Below are 17,998 nucleotides of genomic sequence, written 5' to 3' on the forward strand. Positions count from 1 at the left end.
GTTTTTAGGTCTTCCTCTTTCTTTTCTTTCTTTCTTTCTTTCTTTCTTTCTTTCTTTCTTTCTTTCTTTCTTTCTTTCTTTCTTTCTTCTTTCTTTCTTTCTTTCTTTCTTTTTTCTTTCTTTCTTTCTGTCTTGCTTTCCTTTCTTTCTTTCTTCTTCTTCCCTCTTCTTCTTCATTTCCATGAATAGTTTTTGGTTGGACAGTGACTGCTGCACTACAGGTCACAGGTGTTTGGTTATTCGGTCAAAAGTACAAATAATAGAGGTGTTAGCTCTTTTTTATAATGTTTAGCTTTACAAGACCTTGTAACTCTCCAGATTCACCTCCATTTTAACTGGTAGCAAGAAGTGTTGCAGAACTCTCCGCACTTTAGATAAGATTTCATAAACAACCACGTCTGAATGAGAAATTCAGCTCCTTTGAGTTTCTAATCCAGACTCAGACTGAAGGCAGAATAAAATGAAGACAGGAATTTATTTATTTATTTATTTGTTTGTTTGTTTACTAAGCCACTACAGGTGATGCCTACAGGTGTTCCACACTGCCACTGCCCGAGCTCTTGTGACACTGTGAGCTCCGCCCTTGGTTCCACATCTCCTGGTGGTTACGGCGAGCCGAGTATAAACTGTAGAGCAAAACCACAAACTTCAGTCCCAAATTGAATTTCCTGGCCCCTGAGATGTGGAGAACAGTCACTGCTGCGGCTCACAGCTGTTCTGTGATCTCGTTGTTCTGAAAAGCTCCCCACAGGTCTCCTGACGTCCCCCCACAAAGGAGACCCCAGAACGAGTTTTGGTTTGGGCTGCTGAGGAAGGACACGTCTTCTGGAACCCAAAGATGGCCCTGATGTTGGCGCCTCCCATGGGATCTCCAGACGTTAACAAAACCCTTTGAGCTTTTTGTGTGACAGCATCAGGCTCTGGGAGTCCTGGCTCAGAGGTTTTATTTCCTTCTCCAGCTTTGGGATTCAGCAGGGTGAGCCAGGTAGGAGAGAATTCTCTGCTCAGCTGCAAGGTCCGCTGGAGATGCGCAGGCCCTTGGCGTGCCCTGAGAATTTCCCGAGGGACTCCGCGCTTCACCAGCTCTCTGCAGAGAGAGACAAGGACGGGCTGCAGGAAATTCAAGGTATTTGTTCATTGTTGTGGATTTTCTCTCTGCTCTTGCTTCAGTAACTCCCGTAAGATGCGTGTGACGACTCACACAGGGCGCTGGAGCACAGGTGAAATTCTCAACGTTGGAATTCACAGGTTGGAGTCCTTTAGGGGTTAGAGTGCCCTAAAGGAAGTCTGATGACTTTAGGTATTGGCCCAGGTCTTGGAATTTTGGGTTTGATTCTTGTACGTCTGCATTTGTGCCTTCTGTACAGGACTGGTGTCCCTTGTCCGTGTGTCTGTCAATAAGATTTTGTTTCTCGCCTGTGCATCTGTCAAAAGGTTTTTGGCCTGTGCAACTTCGTCCTGTGTTCCCTTGGAGGATCAGAATGGGGTGGAATGTGCAGGATTGGACCATGTGATCCTTTCCTGTTAATTGCTCGTCAGCGCTGCAAACACCAGCACTGGTGCAGGTCAGAACTCAGATTCCCAATCTGTGCTTGGTGATAATTTTGGCTGCAAAGTGAGGGTGTTTGGTACTCAAAGATGGCCCTGCTGTCGGCATCTCCCGTGGGATCCCCAGACTTTAACAAACCCCTTGGAGCTTTTTGTGTACCAATGACAGCGCCCGACCTGTGAGGTGCTTTTCAGAACAAGGTGATCACAGAACAGCTGTGAGCTGTAGCAGTGACTGCTCTCCTCATCCCAGGGGCCAGGAAATCCAATTTGGGACTGAAGTTTGTGGTTTTGCTCCACAGTTTATACTCGGCTCGCCGTAACCACAAGGAGATGTGGAACCAAGGGCGGAGCTCACAGTGTCACAAAGAGCTCTGGAAGTGGCAGTGAAGATCACCTGTAGGCACCACTTGTGGTGGCTTTATTAATTAATTAATTAATTAATTATTGCCTTGTCTTCATTTTATTCTGCCTTCACCCTGAGTCTGGATTAGAAACTCAAAGGAGCCGAATTTCTCATTCAGACTTGGTTGTTTATTAAATCTAATCCAAAGCACAGAGAGTTCTGCAACACTTGGTGCTACCCGTTAAAATGGATGTGATTCTAGAGAGTTACAAGGTCTTGTAAAGCTAAACATTATAATAAAGAGCTAACACCTCTATTATTTGTACTTTTGACCTAATAACCAAACACCTGTGACCTGCAGTGCAGCACTCACTGTCCAACCAGAAACTACTACTGGAAATGATGACGAAGAGGGAGAAAGAAGAAAGAAAGAGGAAGACCTAAAAACCTCCACCTTGTCCCATACCTATTACTATATTCTAAAAATCATAAATTCAAAACCTTTCACCATGTGAAATCACACACTTCTGTTCCAAATACATACCCGTGACTTTAACTCCATCACTCAAATTTGGAAACCTTTTCCAAGGCCTCCAGTCAAAAGCAGTGCTCTCCTGGGGATCAGTGTCAGAGAGCACAAAAAGTTCAAAACTCGCAGGTTCTGGGTTCCATCATGCAACAGGAAAAGAGCAAACACAGGAACTCACTTGAGATCTGCTTTGGGCATTGCCCATGCCCATGCAGCCACATGGAAAGAAAGAAATCCATTCCCAGCACAGGGATCTGTGATTAAACATGAACAGGAAATATTGTCCCTCCTCGACAGCACCCAAAGAAGGGGCCGTGCCACAGCCCAGGGCACAGCAGCTCGGGGATTGCCAAATCCGTTAGGGAAATAGCCTGGCAATAAAGCATCTGGTGTTAATTCCTGATAAAGGAATTTCACCCCCAGAGGTGTGGCCTAGATAGAGCTGGGCAGATGGAAAATTGGCTGTTTATGGAAAAGGCCCCAGGAAAGAGGGTGGGTGGGTGATAACTCCCAATAACCAGGGCAGGCCCACCCCGACTGAGGCTGCAGTTGGTGAAGGAGAGAAGCACCAGCCAAGCTCTGGGGAGTCCATGGGATGGGGACAGGTCATCCCCAGTTTTGGGGTACCTGCAGGGATGTGATCGGGTAGGGGACCCCATTTGGTGTCTGGGGTGTGACAGCAACCCAGTGAGCAGTGGGGAGTGGGACTGGGGGCACTGGGGAGATGTGGGACTGTGGGATTGGGGTCCCGGGGATGAGAAATAAGAGAGAGAATAGAAAGCTCCAGTTCCCCTGAAGTTGCTGGATAGGACTGAAAGTTGAACTAGCAGGAGTCATAGAAGGATGTAAAAGTGAGGACACCACAGAATAAACAAGGCTGGAGCCCATGAGGGGATTTTTGCAACTTCTGTAATGCAGAAGTGCCAGCGCCTGCCAGAAGTGAAATTTCAAGGTGAGGTGATCTGGGACATTGGACCACACAGGGAAAACCACTCTTTAAATCCTCTTTTTGAACTCGACGGTATTACAATTATATCTTGAAAAGGCGGGGCCATGCAAATCATTTACCAGAAAAGCCCTGGCTTTGTGTTAGCAAAGAATCACCCTTAATGAATATTTATAATTTGGGTGGAGAAATACCCAGTGGCCAATTCCCGCTGAGCTGCAGGAGTAGGAGAGATCTGCTGTGAGGCCGAGCTGATCAAGAATTCCGGCTCTCTGGTACCTCCAGCTGTGCCAGGGAGTTCACTCTGGCTGATTTGGGTAACAGGGGCTGGGGGGACACTGGGGACACTTGGGGGGGACAGGGGACTGTGGGATTGGGGTCTGGGGGCGAACTGGGGGGACATATGGGACAGCATTGCTTTTCTGAGGGGGCCCTGGGGGTCTCTCGGGACTGGGAATGGCATTGGGATTGGGGCCATGGGGCGGAACAAGGGGGACACTGGGGGATCCCAGACTATGGGTCAGGGTGCTGGGGGGAAGGGGTGTCACCAGGAGGGGTACAAGGGACTGGGACAAGTATTGGGGTCACAAGAGGCACTGGGAAACACTGGGAGGGGGCACAGAACTATGGGAGTGGGATTGGGGTGCTGGGGGACACTGGGGATGCTGGAGGGGGGTAAGGAAGAGACCCCAGGATTGGGATCAGGGTCCTGCAGGGGAGCTGAGAAGACACCGTGAGGGGGGATATAGGACTGTGGGAGTGGGATTGGGGTTCTGGGGGAACATGGGGAAGACTTCAGGAGTGACTCCAGGATTTGGGATCAGGGTCCCAGGACATGTCCAGGGGTCTCCTGGCCAGGGCTGCCTCCCCTCCCCTGACTGACCCCACTGTCCCTCCCCAGCCCCTCACCAAGGAAGCCTCCCCATGTCCCCGCATGTCCCTCAGCATCCTCTGTGTCCCATCAGTGTCCCCTGTGTCCCCTCAGTGTCTTCCCTGTGTCAGACAGTGTCTACTGTTTGTCCCCTCTGTGTCCACTCTGTGTCCCCCAGTGGCCACCGTTGACTCTCCTCTCCATGGCCCCCCTGGCTCAGACCCTGGCACTGCTGGCAATGGCCGTGGCCACCGCGGCCATCAAAGTGGTGCCCCTGGACATGGCCCAGAAGTCCTTTGATGACCAGTACCTGACGTGTGCCGATGACATGGTCAAGAAGTTGCCAGAACTCAACAGCACCGAGTTCCTCCACAATGTCGAGTTTGCCCAGGTGTGGCCTAAGGCCAGAACCACCTGGCAGGCACGGGGGAGCCCCATGACCCCTCTGAACCAGGACGAGGCCATTGCCGTCATGATCTACACCATGTCGGACGTGTACAGGCAGTTCAACGCGGCCGTGCGCGAGGCCGGGAGCTCCCACCAGCAATACAGGAACAACTTCCACTTCAAAACGCTGCATTTCCTGCTCACCCGGGCCCTGCAGAAACTGAAAGACCCCAACAAGTGCCAGGATGTGTTCAGGGGGGTGAGGGGGCTCCAGTTCAAGGTGAAGCAAGGTGACAAAATTCGTTTCGGTCAGTTTGCGTCGACTTCACAGAGCCATGAGGTCACGGTGCGGTATGGCAATGACACGATGTTCCGTGTGCACACGTGCCATGGCGCCGACATCCAGAAATTCTCCAATGATACCAGCGAGAGGGAGGTGCTGATCCCGCCCTTTGAGACCTTCGAGGTCACCAATGTCACTCAGGAAGGGAGCACGATGAATATCGAGCTGCGCTCCACCGGGATCTTCAGCAACTACAACTGCGAGTGGCTGAGAGGTGATGTCACAGGGGGCGGGGGACACTGTGAGGTGATGTCACAGGGTGACATTCCCTGGGGGCACGGTGATGCTCAGTGAGGGTTGGGGACAAGGACACCCAGTGCTGCGGACACCCATGGTCCAGAGGGGACAGGGACACCCACAGCGGGCACCCACTGCTGGGGACAAGGACAGGGACAGCAATTGGTGGGCACAGGGCATGGGGACACCAGTGCCAGGTGAGGGGGACAGGGACATCCTGTGCTGGGGACAGGGACATCCCGTGCTGGGGACACCCTCTGGGGTTGGAGGGACAGGGGCACCCATGGTTGGGCACAGGGATCCTCTAATGGCCCCCTCTGGCTCTCACACTCTCAGGGCCCCCCTGTCCCACCTGTCCCTCCTCCAATGACCCCCTGACACCCCTGACACCCTCACCCCATGATCACCCCTGTCCCTCCCCCCACGGCCCCCTGACACATCTCTCTCTCCTCCCAGGTGGGTCCCTCCCCAGGACCTCCCCCAACCTCTGGGGGCTTCTCCTGGCCACTGTGGCCATGGCAGTGGTCACTGGAAGCCCCTGAGCCACGAAGCCACCAAGACCACAGTGACCTGGTAGGTGCTTCCCCATGGAGGGGTTTGGGAGTGGCAATGGCACGGCCACCTCCTAAAGCTCCTTGGCTACCTCACCTGCTGGATTCAAAAAACTGCTGCTTCCTCACTTGGTCTATCAAAAGCTTCCCAAAATTTGATTTTTACTCACCTGATGAATCCACTTCAGCTCCTTTAGCACCTTTCCTGCAGGACCCCTCATTTTCCAAAATAAAGCAGTTCCTGGAGCTTTTCTTAAAGGCAAAAGAAAGCTTTGTTTTCCAAACCTCGACCTTCAAAGTTGTGATGGAGAATCCTTCCCTTTTTCTTCATTCACTGCAGCCCCTCACAAAGGTCCTGGAGGGGCTGGAGCGTGTCCAGGGCTGGGATGGAGCTGGAGAAGGGTCTGGAGCAGCCAGAGGGTCTGAGGGAACTGCTGGAAGTTACTCAGGGCAAATAAAAAAGGATGAATGATCAGTTCAGGGCTAGTTAAAAAATTCCTGATTTGAGGCAATGAACGAAAAGAAGCATTGGGAGGAAAAGAGAAGAAAAACAGAAAAAGGATGAAAAATTAAATAGAGATAAGGCAGCAGAGGCAGCATACACATTTATTTCTGAAAAACAGGTGTTTCCTTCAGCAAACTCTTTTTCTGCCCAAACCAGGGGATTTTCCCTCGCTAGCCCGCACAGCTCCAGCTCCTGAGCTCGCTCTGGAGTTGCGCTTCGGGAATTGCCCACCGGAGGGCAGCAGTGAGCACGGGCCAGCGGCGGCACTGCGCATGCGCCACACGCAGCCGTAGTTCCAGGTGCCACCAGCAGGGGTAGCATGAGCTGCTGGCGCTACCTGGCCTGGCCCAGCCCAGCACGGACCCAGGAATGATTTGGGATGGAGCGACATTGAAGCGCGTCCGGGGCCAGCCCTGCCAGGCCAGGGACATCTTCCCTTGGGCCAGGATGCTCCAGGGCCCGCCCAGCCTGGCCTGGGACACGGCCACGGAGGGCGCAGCCACAGCTTCTCTGGACAACCTGTGCCAGGCCATCACCGCCCTCACAGGGCAGGAGTTTATAGGAAAATGGGCGGTGATGTCCATGAAAAATGACTCAGAGGGTCAGGGTCTTTAGGAGGGATGGTTCTCAGTGTCTTCAAAAAGCGTCCTGATGTCTCCACATGAGAAGACATGAAGTTGTCACAGCACCCAGGGGATTGCACCAGAAAGTTTCAACTCCCGAACTTTAGGGTAGTAGGAGAAGTGAGTCCCCACAAAGTCTATTGCATAACCCAGATAGCCTGAACTTCTGAACTTTGGGGGGAAATGCCAGGTCCAAGGGGGATGTGGGGCAGGTGGTTTGGGAACACTGCACATTCCCAGTGCCTGAGCAATGGGGAAGGGAAGAGGGCAACGTGCAGCCAGGAGTTTGGGGATAAAAGGAGGCTGCTCCTTCTGGAACCCCAAGAGAGAAACCTCACAGGGCCATGGCTGTGGGAACTCTGTCTTTTTATTCAAATTCAGTTTCACCACTTCTCTGTGGACATTTGGCCTTTCTTAGCGGGGTTGTTCCCCACATGCAGAAGGTGCTGGGATGGGCTTAAAGAATGTCAAAAGCAAAAATGAGAAAAGGATGTAAAAGCACTCACACAGGACAATAAACATGGCTGGAACCAGTGGAGAAAGAGATAAAGGGAGCTCCAGTGGGGTGTGTGAGAAGTTCTGTAACACAGAAGCAGCAGCTCCGGCCAAAACCAAAAGTTTGAGGTGAGTGATCTGGGATATTAGGACAGTCAGTGAAAGGGACCCATAGGGACCCCATTTTTATGACTCCTCAAGACAAAATTATTTCCTGAAAGAGCCAGAGCCATGCTAATTATTTACAGGAGAAGTGCTGGTTCTGTGTTAGTGTAGAAGCCCGTTTTAATGAACATATAAAATTTGGGCGGAGAGATTCCACATGGCAAAGTCCCCCTTGAGCTGCAGGACCACGAGAGATGTTGCACATAGGCAAAGCCCTATAAAATGAGGGCCTTATTTCGTTTGTAAAATCATAGTTCAGGCCCACTACTTTGGTGAAGTAGAAAACTCTCCTGAGGAGATGTCCTATGTTACATTGTAAAGATGTGCCCAAACGTTTGGATTCTATCACCGTCTGATGAAACCAGGTGGGGCAGTGATTCTTATCTCAGTGGGAGATATCTCCTGTTAATGAGCCAGCTGTTAAAAACAAGGGGGCAATGTTCTTTATCTTTTCCAGACCCATCCTTCCTCCAGGTAAATATCTCCTGTTAATGGGCCAGTGAGTCCCACTGTACAACTGATAAAATTACATCATCACATTGGGATATGCTCCACCCAGGGGGAGGAGTCAAACATTTCCTACCTAGATAAAAACTGATATTTGGAACACCAAGGCAGCCCTTACTCACTTCTTTCCAGAGGACAAGAGCTACCAGACCTTTGTACCTGATCACTACTTCAACAAGACCACTTCACCTGGACTGCAAACACCACCCTAAATAGCGGGATGTCAGTTTGTATTCTGACTCAAGCAGTGATTTTTCTTTGCTACTATTGTATGTAATTTATTTTTCTCTTTTTTTTTTCCAATAAATTGTATTTCTGACATCAAGTCTCTCACTGGTTTTACTTTTAAACCTTTACAGGAGATTAGCTTGTACAGTCATTTCACTATTACCAGCCGTACCTGATTATAAGCCACAGCTCCGCGTATCAGCAATGTTTAGGTCTTTGTCCATATATAAGCTGCACCAGATTATTAGTTGCACTTTCGTTCACAGTGAGGATCTGCGTGAAACTTTCAAAAAGTTGCCAATTAGTAACAGGTTCACGTCATCACAGGGTTTACTGACTCAGCCCTGCTCAGGGCCAGGTGACCCCGGCCCCGTTCGGGGCGGTCGCTGGGGAACGGCCCCAGCCCTGTTCACCCCTGTCACCGGGAAGCGAGGGAACGGTGTGCCTGGTCAGTGCCGCTGGGAAGCGGGGGAGCAGCGTGCCCAATCGGGGCCGCTGCTGCGCCTCCTGGGGCCGGGCAGGCTCCGGCTCGGTTTGGGGCTGCTGCGGCTCGCACTTCCAGGTTAGGAAATTTCCGAAATTTGTTCATATATTGGCCGCTCCGGAGTGTAAGTCGCACTTCCGGATTGGGAGCAAATTTTTAGTCAAAATGGTGTGGCTTATAATCATGAAATTACTGTTATTCTTAAAGGTCAGTCTCACTGTCTTCTTCTCTGTCTCTCAGCTTAAGACAACTCTCACCTTTACTACCTGCAGAACCACACCTTCTCATTTCTCTTTTACCTCCGTCCTTCTCTAGGGCCAAAACTAAGGGATCTTGTGGGTGCCAACTAATACCACACCCTCTCTGTCATTCAGGCTTGTTTCTCTGAGTGAGAAATGTGTCCAGGTAAAAGACTTTGTTCCATTTGTTTTCTCTTCTTAAAAACAACCTTAAGTGCAATGGAGTAATATATTGTAGGGTCCCGTTTACAGGCGACTTTTCCTCATTTCCTAATTTACATAGCAGTCACCATTGATTAATACATTTAATTAAATCACTTTCCATTACATTGCCTCCAGGGACACCTCCCAAATCTTTTCAGTGAGCCAAACCTGCCCCCAGGAGACTCTTTTTGACAATCCCCTTACTGCTGGTGCTGCCCACTCCTGGCTCTATCCAGACACCCTCACTTGGCAGTGAAAATTATCACTTGTGTTCCTTTCTCAACTCTCATTCCACGGACACTGAACCAAGCACAGATTGGGAATCTGAGTTCTGACCTGCACCAGTGCTGGCGTTTGCAGCTCTGATGAGCAATTAACAGGAAAGGATCCCACGGTCCAATCCTGCACAATCCACCCCATCCTGATCCTCCACGGGAACGCAGGATGAGGTGGCATGAGCCAAAAACCATGTGACAGACACAGAGGCAAGAAACGAAATCTTATTGACAGAAACACAGATAAGAAACCTCAGTCATGTACAGAAGGCGCAAAATGCCACCTATAACAATCAAACACAAAATCCCAAGACCTGGGCCAATACCTCCCCCTAAAGGACTCCAACGCTTTTGGTGTCAGCGTCGGCAATTTCACCCGTGCTTCAGTGCCCTGGATGAGTCGCCACACAAATCTTACAGGAGTTACTGAACCAAGAGCCCCCACAGAGAGTCGGTGAAGCGCGGAGTCCCTCGGGAAATTCTCAGGGCACGCCAAGGGCCTGCGCATCTCCAGCGGACCTTGCAGTCAGGCAGAGAATTCTCTCCTACCAGGCTCACCCAACTGAATCCCAAAGCTGGGGAAGGAAATAAAACCTCCGAACCAGGACTCCCAGGGCCAGGTACTGTCATGGGTACACAAAAAGTGCAAAGGGCTTTGTTAAGGTCTGGAGATCCCATGGGAGATGCCGACATCAGGGACTCACACCCGTGGTGCCACATGGAAAGAAAGAAATCCATTCCCAGCAAAGGGATCTGTGATTAAACATGAAGAGGAAATATTGTCCCTCCTCAATAGCACCCAAAGAAGGGGCCGTGCCACAGCCCAGGGCACGGCAGCTCCGGGATTGCCAAATCCATTGGGAGGAAATAGCCTGGCAATAAAGAACCCTGGCAATAAAGAAATTCCTGATAAAGGAATTTCACCCCCAGAGGTGAGGCCTGGATAGGGTTGGGTAGATGGAAAATTGGCTGTTTATGGAAAGGCCCCAGGAAAGAGGGTGGGTGGGTGATAACTCCCAATAACCAGGCCATGCCCACCCCGAGTGAGGCTGCAGTTGGTGAAGGAGAGAAGCACCAACCAAGCTCTGGGGAGTCCATGGGATGGGGACAGGTTATCCCCAGGTTTGGGGTGCCTACAGGGATGTCATCTGGTAGGGGACCCGATTTGGTGTCTGGGGTGTGACAGCAACCCAGTGAGCAGTGGGGAGTGGGACTGGGGGCACTGGGGGGATGTGGGACCGTGGGATTGGGGTCCTGGGGGGGGAGAAATAAGAGAAAGAATAGAAAGTTTCAGTTGCCCTCAAGGTGCTGGATAGGGTTTAAAGATGAACTAGCAGAAAACATAGAAGGATGTAAAAGTGGGGACACAGCAGGTCAAATGTGGCTGGAGCCCATGAGAGGATTTTGGCAAGTTCTGTAAATCCAAAGCAGTGGCGACCAGAATCAAAAAGTCAAGGCAAGGTGATCTGGGATATTGGGGCACACAGGGAAAACCACATCCTGAAGTCTCTTTTTATGGCTCCCCAGGGAAATAAAATTCTATGCCTAAAGAGGCACAGCCATGAAAATTATTCATGGGCAAATGCTGGTACTGTGACAGCTAAGCAGCCTGTTTTAATGAATATTTATAATTAAGGGGGATAAATGCCCAGTGCCAAAGTCCACCTGAGCTGCACGAGCAGGAGAGATCCGCTGTGAGTCTGAGCTGATCAAGAATTCCGACTCTCTGGTACCTCCAGCTGTGCCAGGGAGTTCACTCCGACTGATTTCGGTATCAGGGACTGGCGGGGCACTGGGGACACTTGAGGGGGGGGACAGGCCACTCTGGGATTGGGGTCTGGGGGGGCACTAGGGGGGCACACGGAACTGAATCACTGTCCTGAAGGGCTACTGGGCGTCTCTTGCGACTGGGAATGGGATTGGGGTGTGGAGGGGAACAAGGGGGACACTGGGAGACCCCAGGCCATGGGTCAGCGTGCTGGGGGGCAGGGGGATCAACAAAATGGGAACATGGACTGGGACAAGCATTGGGGTCACAAGAGGCACTGGGAAACACTGGGAGGGGAACACAGAACTTTGGGAGTGGGATTGGGGAACTGTGGGGCTCTGGGGTTGTTGGAGGGAGGTCTTGAAGTGACCCCAGGATTTGGGATCAGGGTCCTGCAGGGGAGCTGAGAAGACACCGTGAGGGGGGATATAGGATTGTGGGAGTGGGATTGGGGTTCTGGGGGACACTGAGGACACGGAGGAGGCTCCAGGTGTGACCCCAGGATTTGGGATTGGAGTCCCAGGACATGTCCAGGGGTCTCCTGGCCAGGGCTGCTTCCCCTCCCCAGGCTGTCTGCACAGGCTCCTCCCAGCCCCTCATCAAGGAAGCCCCCCCATGTCCCCCTGTATCCCTCAGCATCCTCCGTGTCCCATCACTGTTCCCTGGGACCCCTCAGTGTCCCCTCAGTGTCCCCTGTGTCCCATCCCTGTCCACTCTGTGTTTCCTCTGTGTCCTCCAGTGTCCCCCGGTGGCCACCGTGAACTCTGCTGTCCATGGCCCCCCTGGTTCAGACCCTGGCACTGCTGGCAATGGCCGTGGCCACCGTGGCCATCAAAGTGGTGCCCCTGGACATGGCCCCGAAGTCCTTTGATGACCAGTACCTGACCTGTGCCAATAACATGGTCAAGAGACTGCCAGAACTCAACAGGACTGAGTTCCGCCAGAATGCTGAGTATGCCCAGATCTGGCCTAAGGCCAGGGCCAAGTGGCGGGCACGGGGGAGCCCCATGGGCCCTCTGAGCCAGGACGAGGCCATCGCCGTCATGATCTACACCATGAAAGACTTGTACAGTAAGTTCAACGCGGCTGTGCGCGAGGCCGGGAGCTCCCGCCAGCAATACCGGAAAAACTTCCACTTCAAAACGCTGCATTTCCTGCTCACCCGGGCCCTGCAGAAGCTCAGAGTCCCCAACAAGTGCCAGGATGTGTTCAGGGGGGTGAGGGATTACCAGTTCAAGGTGAAGAAAGGTGCCAAAGTTCGCTTTGGTTACTTCGCATCTACATCGCCGAGCCGCACAGTCTCGGAGAAGTTCGGCAGGGACACGATGTTCCGCGTGCACACGTGCCACGGCACAGACATCCAGAAATTCGCCTACGATCCCAGCCTGAGGGAGGTGCTGATCCCGCCCTTCGAGACCTTCAAGGTCACCGATGTCACTTGGGAAGGGAGCACAATGCGCATTGGGCTGCGCTCCATCGGGAACTCCAGCAACTACAACTGCGAGTGGCTGCGAGGTGATGTCATGGGCAGTGGGGGCACTAAGGTGACGTCAGAGAGGGACATTCCCTCAGAGGACAAGGGGACACTGCAAGGTAATGTCACAGGGGGACATTCCCTGGGGGCACAGGGTCACTCGGTGAGGGTTGGGGACAAGGACACCCAGTGCTGGGGACACCCATGGCCCAGAGGGGACAGGGACACCCACAGTGGGCACCCACTGCTGGAGACAAGGACAGGGACAGCCATTGGTGGGCACAGGGCATGGGGACACCAGTGCCAGGTGAGGGGGACAGGGACATCCTGTGCTGGGGACAGGGACATCCCGTGCTGGGGACACCCTCTGGGGTTGGAGGGAAAGGGGCACCCATGGTTGGGCACAGGGGTCAGGGATCCTGTAATGGCCCCCTGTGGCCCCCACACCCTCAGGGCCTACCTGTCCCATCTGTCACTCCCCCCATTGCCCCTGACCCCCTGACCATGATCACCCCTATCCCTCTTCCCATGAACCCCTGACACCTCTCTCTGTCCCCCCAGGTGGGTCCCTCCCCAGAACCTCCCCCCACCCCTGGGGGCTTCTCCTGACCACTGTGGCCATGGCAGTGGTCACTGGAAGCCCCTGAGCCACGAGGTCACCAAGAAAACAGTGACCCTGGAGACACATCCACATGGAGGGGTTTGGCAGAAGCAATGGCACGGCCACCTCCTAAAGCTCTGTGGGTACCTCGCCTGATGGATCCAAAAAACTGTGACTTGCTCACCTGGCCTATCAAAAGTTTATCAAAAATTTGATCCATGCTCGCCTGGCCTGTCAAAAGTTTATCAAGAATTTGATCCTTGCTCGTCTGGTGTATCAAAAGTTTCCCAATATTTGATTTTTACTCACCTGATGAATCCGCTACAGCTCCTTTAGCACCCTTCCTTCATGGTGCCCCATTTCCCAAAATAAAGCAGTTTCTGGAGTTTTTTTAAAAGGCAGCTGAAAGCTTTGTTTTCTGACCTCAGCCTTCAAAAAGGCAATGGAGAATCATTCCTCCCTTTTTCTTCATTCACTGCAGCCCCTCACGAAGGATCTGGGGGGGCTGGAGCGTGTCCAGGGCAGGGGCGGATCTGGGAAAGGGTCTGGAGCAGCAGGAGCAGCTGAGGGAGCAGGATAATGAGCAGGGAGAAAAGGATGTTAAAAATGCTATTCAGAAAGTACAGTACATTTGTGATTACAAGCCGCACCTGATTATAAGCCGCAGCTCCGGGTGTCGGCAATGTTTAGGTCTTTGTCCATATATAAACCGCACCAGATTCTTAGCCACACTTTTGTTCGCAGCGAGGATCCACATGCAACTTTCACAAAGTTGCCAGTTAGTAACAGAATCGTGTGATCACGGGGTTTACTGGCTCCACCCTGCTTGGGGTGGCCTCCAGGGATCGGCCCCGGCCCCGCTTGCACCGCCACCGCCGCGCTTCCCCGGGCTGGGTAGTGCTGCCGCGGTCCCCGAGGCCAGGCAGTGCCTCCGTGCCCCCTGGGCCTGGGCAGTGCTGCCGCTGTGCTGCCACTGACCTGCTACCTGGGGCCAGGTTGGCTTTGGCTCTGCTCGGGGCTGCTGCGGGCTCGGATTTCTGGGTTGGGAAATTTCCAAAATTTGTTCATATATTGGCCACTCCTGAGTGTAAGCCACACTTCCGGGTTGGGAACAAAATTTTAGTCAAAATGGTGCGGCTTATAATCGTGAAATTACTGTAATCATTTTATAGTCCTTTTTCAAGGTGAGTGGCCTCTGGCCAAAAGATGAGGAGATTTATGGACTATTGTGTGCAGAGATCACTGCTCCAAAACAAGTGCAGGACAGAGCTCTACAGCCAATACTCTGCTTGAGATCAACGTATCATAGCCAGCAGCAAGCTCTGGAAAGCACACCTGTACACAGGCCCTTGGCAAGCATCCACCTAGGCCAGGCCCTGCAATTCCTGGCTGGGGCCAGAGGTGGGGTCCTGGGGTCTCAGGGTCTCAGAGTCTCAGAGTCTTGGATGATGGTCGTGAGGCAGATCAGGGAATCTTTGGACCAACCCTTACACACGTGAGAGGACATGAAGTTGTCACAGATCCCAGCGGGCTGCACCAGAAAGTTTGAACTCCCGAACTTTAGGGTAGTAGGAGAAGTGGGTCCCACAAAGTCTATTGCATAACCCAGACAGTGTGAACTTCTGAATTTGGGGGGAAATGCCAGGTCCAAGGAGGGATATGGGGCAGGTGGTTTGGGAAGGCTGCACCTCTTGGTGCCTGAGCAATGGGGAAAGGAAGAGGGCAACATGCGGCCGGGAGTTTAAGATAAATGGAGGTTGCTCCTTCTGGAACCCCAAAAGAGAAACCCCACAGGCAAGGTAATCTGGGTTATTGGGGCACTCCGTGTAATGACCCTTGGCCAATTTTTATGACACCCCAAGACAATAAAAATTATTTCCTGAAAGAGGAATAGCCATGCTAATTATTTACTAGAAAAGTGCTGGTTCTGTATTAGATAAGAAGCCCATTTTAATTAATATGAAAAATAAGGGTGGAGAGATTACAAGTGGCAAAGCCCTCCTGAGCGGCAGGACCAGGAGAGATGTTGCATATAGGTAAAGTCCCATAAAATGAGGGCCTTATTACCCTTGTAAAATCATAGCTCAGGCCCACAGCTTTAGCTAAGTAGAAGAGAGCTCTCCTGAGGAGATTAAATTGTAATTCTGAAAGATCAACCTCACTGTTTTCTTCTTCTCTGTCTCTCAGCTTAAGACATCTCTAACCATTACTACCTTCACAATAACACCATCTCATTTCTCTTTTACCTCCATCCTACTCTAGGGCCAAAACTAAGGGATCTTCTAGAGGCATACTAATACCACACCCTCTCTGTCATTCAGGTTCATTTCTCAGAGCGAGAAACATGTCCAGGCAAATGACTTAGTTCCATTTGCTTTCTCTTCTTAAAAACAACCTGAACTGCAATGGAGTAATATATTGTAGGATCCCATTTCTAGGCCACTTTTCCTCATTTCCTAATTCACATAGCAGCCACCACCAATTACAATGTTTAATTAAATCACTTTTCTTCAAATTGCGTCCAGGGACTCCTCCCAAAAGGTTCCAATAATCAAAACCTCCCCCCAGGGGACTCTTTTTGACAATCTCCTTACTGCCGGTGCTGCCCACTCCTGGCTCTATCCAGACACCCTCACTTTGCAGTGAAAATTAACACTTGTGTTCCTTTCTCAACTCTCATTCCACGGACACTGCACCAAGCACAGATTGGGAATCTGAGTTCTGACCAGCACCAGTGCTGGCGTTTGCAGCGCTGACGAGCAATTAACAGGAAAGGATCCCATGGTCCAGTCCTGAATAATCCACCCCATCCTGATCCTCCAAGGGAACGCAGGACGAGGTGGTACAACCCAAGAACCTTTTGACAGATGCACAGGCAACAAACAAAATCTTATTGATATACACATGGACAAGAAGTATCAGTCATGTACAGAAGGCACAAAATGACACCTACAACAATCAAACCCAAAATCGCAAGACCTGGGCCAATACCTAAAGCCATCAGTCTTCCTTTAGGGTACTCTAACCCCTAAAGGACTCCAGCCTGTGAATTCCAACGTTGGCAATTTCACCCGTGATCCAGCACCCTGCGTGAATCATCACAGGCATCTTACAGGAGTTACTGAAACAAGAGCAGAAAGAAAATCCACAGCAATGAAAAAATACCATGAATTTCCTGCAGTCCATCCTTGTCTCCCCTCACAGTGAGTCGGTGAAGGGCGGAGTCCCTTGGGAAATTCTCAGGGCACGCCAAGGGCCTGCGCATCTCCAGCGGACGTCGCAGCCGGGCAGAGAATTCTCTCCTACCTGGCTCGCTCAACTGAATCCCAAAGCTGGAGAAGGAAATAAAACCTCTGAGCCAGGACTCCCAGGGCCTGATGCTGTCATTGGCACAAAAAAAAACGCCAAGGGCTCTGTTAAAGTCTGGAGATCCTGTGGGAGACGTCAACATTGGGTCCATCTTTGAGTTCCACAACGCATGTCCTTCCTCAGGAGCCCAAACCAAAGGTCATTCTGGGGTCTCCTTTGTGGGGGGACGTCAGGAGACCTGTGGGGAGTTTTTCAGAACAACATGATCACAGAACAGCTGTGAGCCGCAGCAGTGACTGTTCTCCACATCTCAGGGGCCAGGAAATTCAATTTGGAACTGAAGTTTGTGGTTTTGCTCTACAGTTTATACTCGGCTTGCTGTAACCACAAGGAAATGTGGAACCAAGGGCAGATCTTGCAGTGTCACAAAGAGCTCTGGAAGTGACAGTGTGGAACATCTGTAGGCACCACTTGTTGTGGCTTTATTTGCACCAATCAATTAGTGCCTTGTCTTAATTTTCTTCTACCTTCACACTGAGTCAGGGTTAGAAACACGAAGGAGCCAAATTTCTCATTCAGACTTGGTTGTTTATTAAATCTTACCTAAAGTGCAGAGAATTCTGCAACACTTCTTGCTACCAGCTAAAATGGAGGTGAATCTAGAGAGATACAAGGTGTCATAAAGTTAAACATTATAATAAAGAGGCTAACACCTCTATTATTTGTACTTTTGACCGAATAACCAAACACCTGTGACCTGTAGTGCAGCAGTCACTGTCCAACCAAAAACTATTCATGGAAATGAAGAAGAAGAGAGAAGAAGAAAGAGAAAGACGTAAGAACCTCCACCTTGTCCTATACCTTTAACGATATTCTAAAAATCTTAAATTCAAAACCTTTTACCATGTGAAATTACACACTTCTGTTCCAGATACACACCCGAGACCTTAACTCTATCACTCAAATTTTGAAGCCTTTTCCAAGGCCTCAAGACAAAAGCAATGTTGTCCTGGGGATCAGAGTCAGAGAGCACAAAAAGTTCAAAACTCGCAGGTTTCTGGGTTCCAACATGGCAGCAGGAAAAAGAACAAACACAGGAACTCTCTTGAGATCTGCTTTGGGCATTGCTCATGCCCATGGAGCCACATGGAAAGAAAGAAATCCATTCCCAGCACAGGGATCTGTGATTAAATATGAACAGGAAATATTGTCCCTCCTCAACAGCATCCAAAGAAGGGGCCTTGCCACAGCCCAGGGCACAGCAGCTCGGGGATTGCCAAATCTGGGGGGGAAATAGCCTGGCAATAAAGAACCCTGGTGTTAATTCCTGATAGAGGAATTTCACCGCCAGAGGTGAGACCTG

At 51.2% G+C, this 17,998-nt stretch overlaps 2 protein-coding genes across 2 annotated transcripts in view; both read left to right on the top strand.

The window, feature by feature from the left end:
* LOC116999522 (NAD(P)(+)--arginine ADP-ribosyltransferase 2-like) overlaps positions 1-5,749 on the top strand; it is a 703,496-nt gene extending 697,747 nt beyond the window's left edge. The window contains exons 2-3 of the mRNA XM_033066354.1: positions 4,419-5,184; positions 5,664-5,749. Coding sequence (XP_032922245.1) covers positions 4,443-5,184; positions 5,664-5,749 — 828 coding nt within the window. The 5' untranslated portion in view covers positions 4,419-4,442. The remainder of the gene's footprint in view (positions 1-4,418; positions 5,185-5,663) is intronic.
* Positions 5,750-12,060: 6,311 nt separating this feature from the next.
* The window catches only part of LOC116999595 (erythroblast NAD(P)(+)--arginine ADP-ribosyltransferase-like), a 34,820-nt gene continuing 28,882 nt past the window's right edge, over positions 12,061-17,998 (top strand). Inside the window, exon 1 of the mRNA XM_033066478.1 lies at positions 12,061-12,766. Coding sequence (XP_032922369.1) covers positions 12,061-12,766 — 706 coding nt within the window. The remainder of the gene's footprint in view (positions 12,767-17,998) is intronic.

This window comes from Catharus ustulatus, chromosome 1 (genome assembly GCF_009819885.2).
Source record: "Catharus ustulatus isolate bCatUst1 chromosome 1, bCatUst1.pri.v2, whole genome shotgun sequence".
Taxonomy (NCBI): Eukaryota; Metazoa; Chordata; class Aves; order Passeriformes; family Turdidae; genus Catharus; species Catharus ustulatus.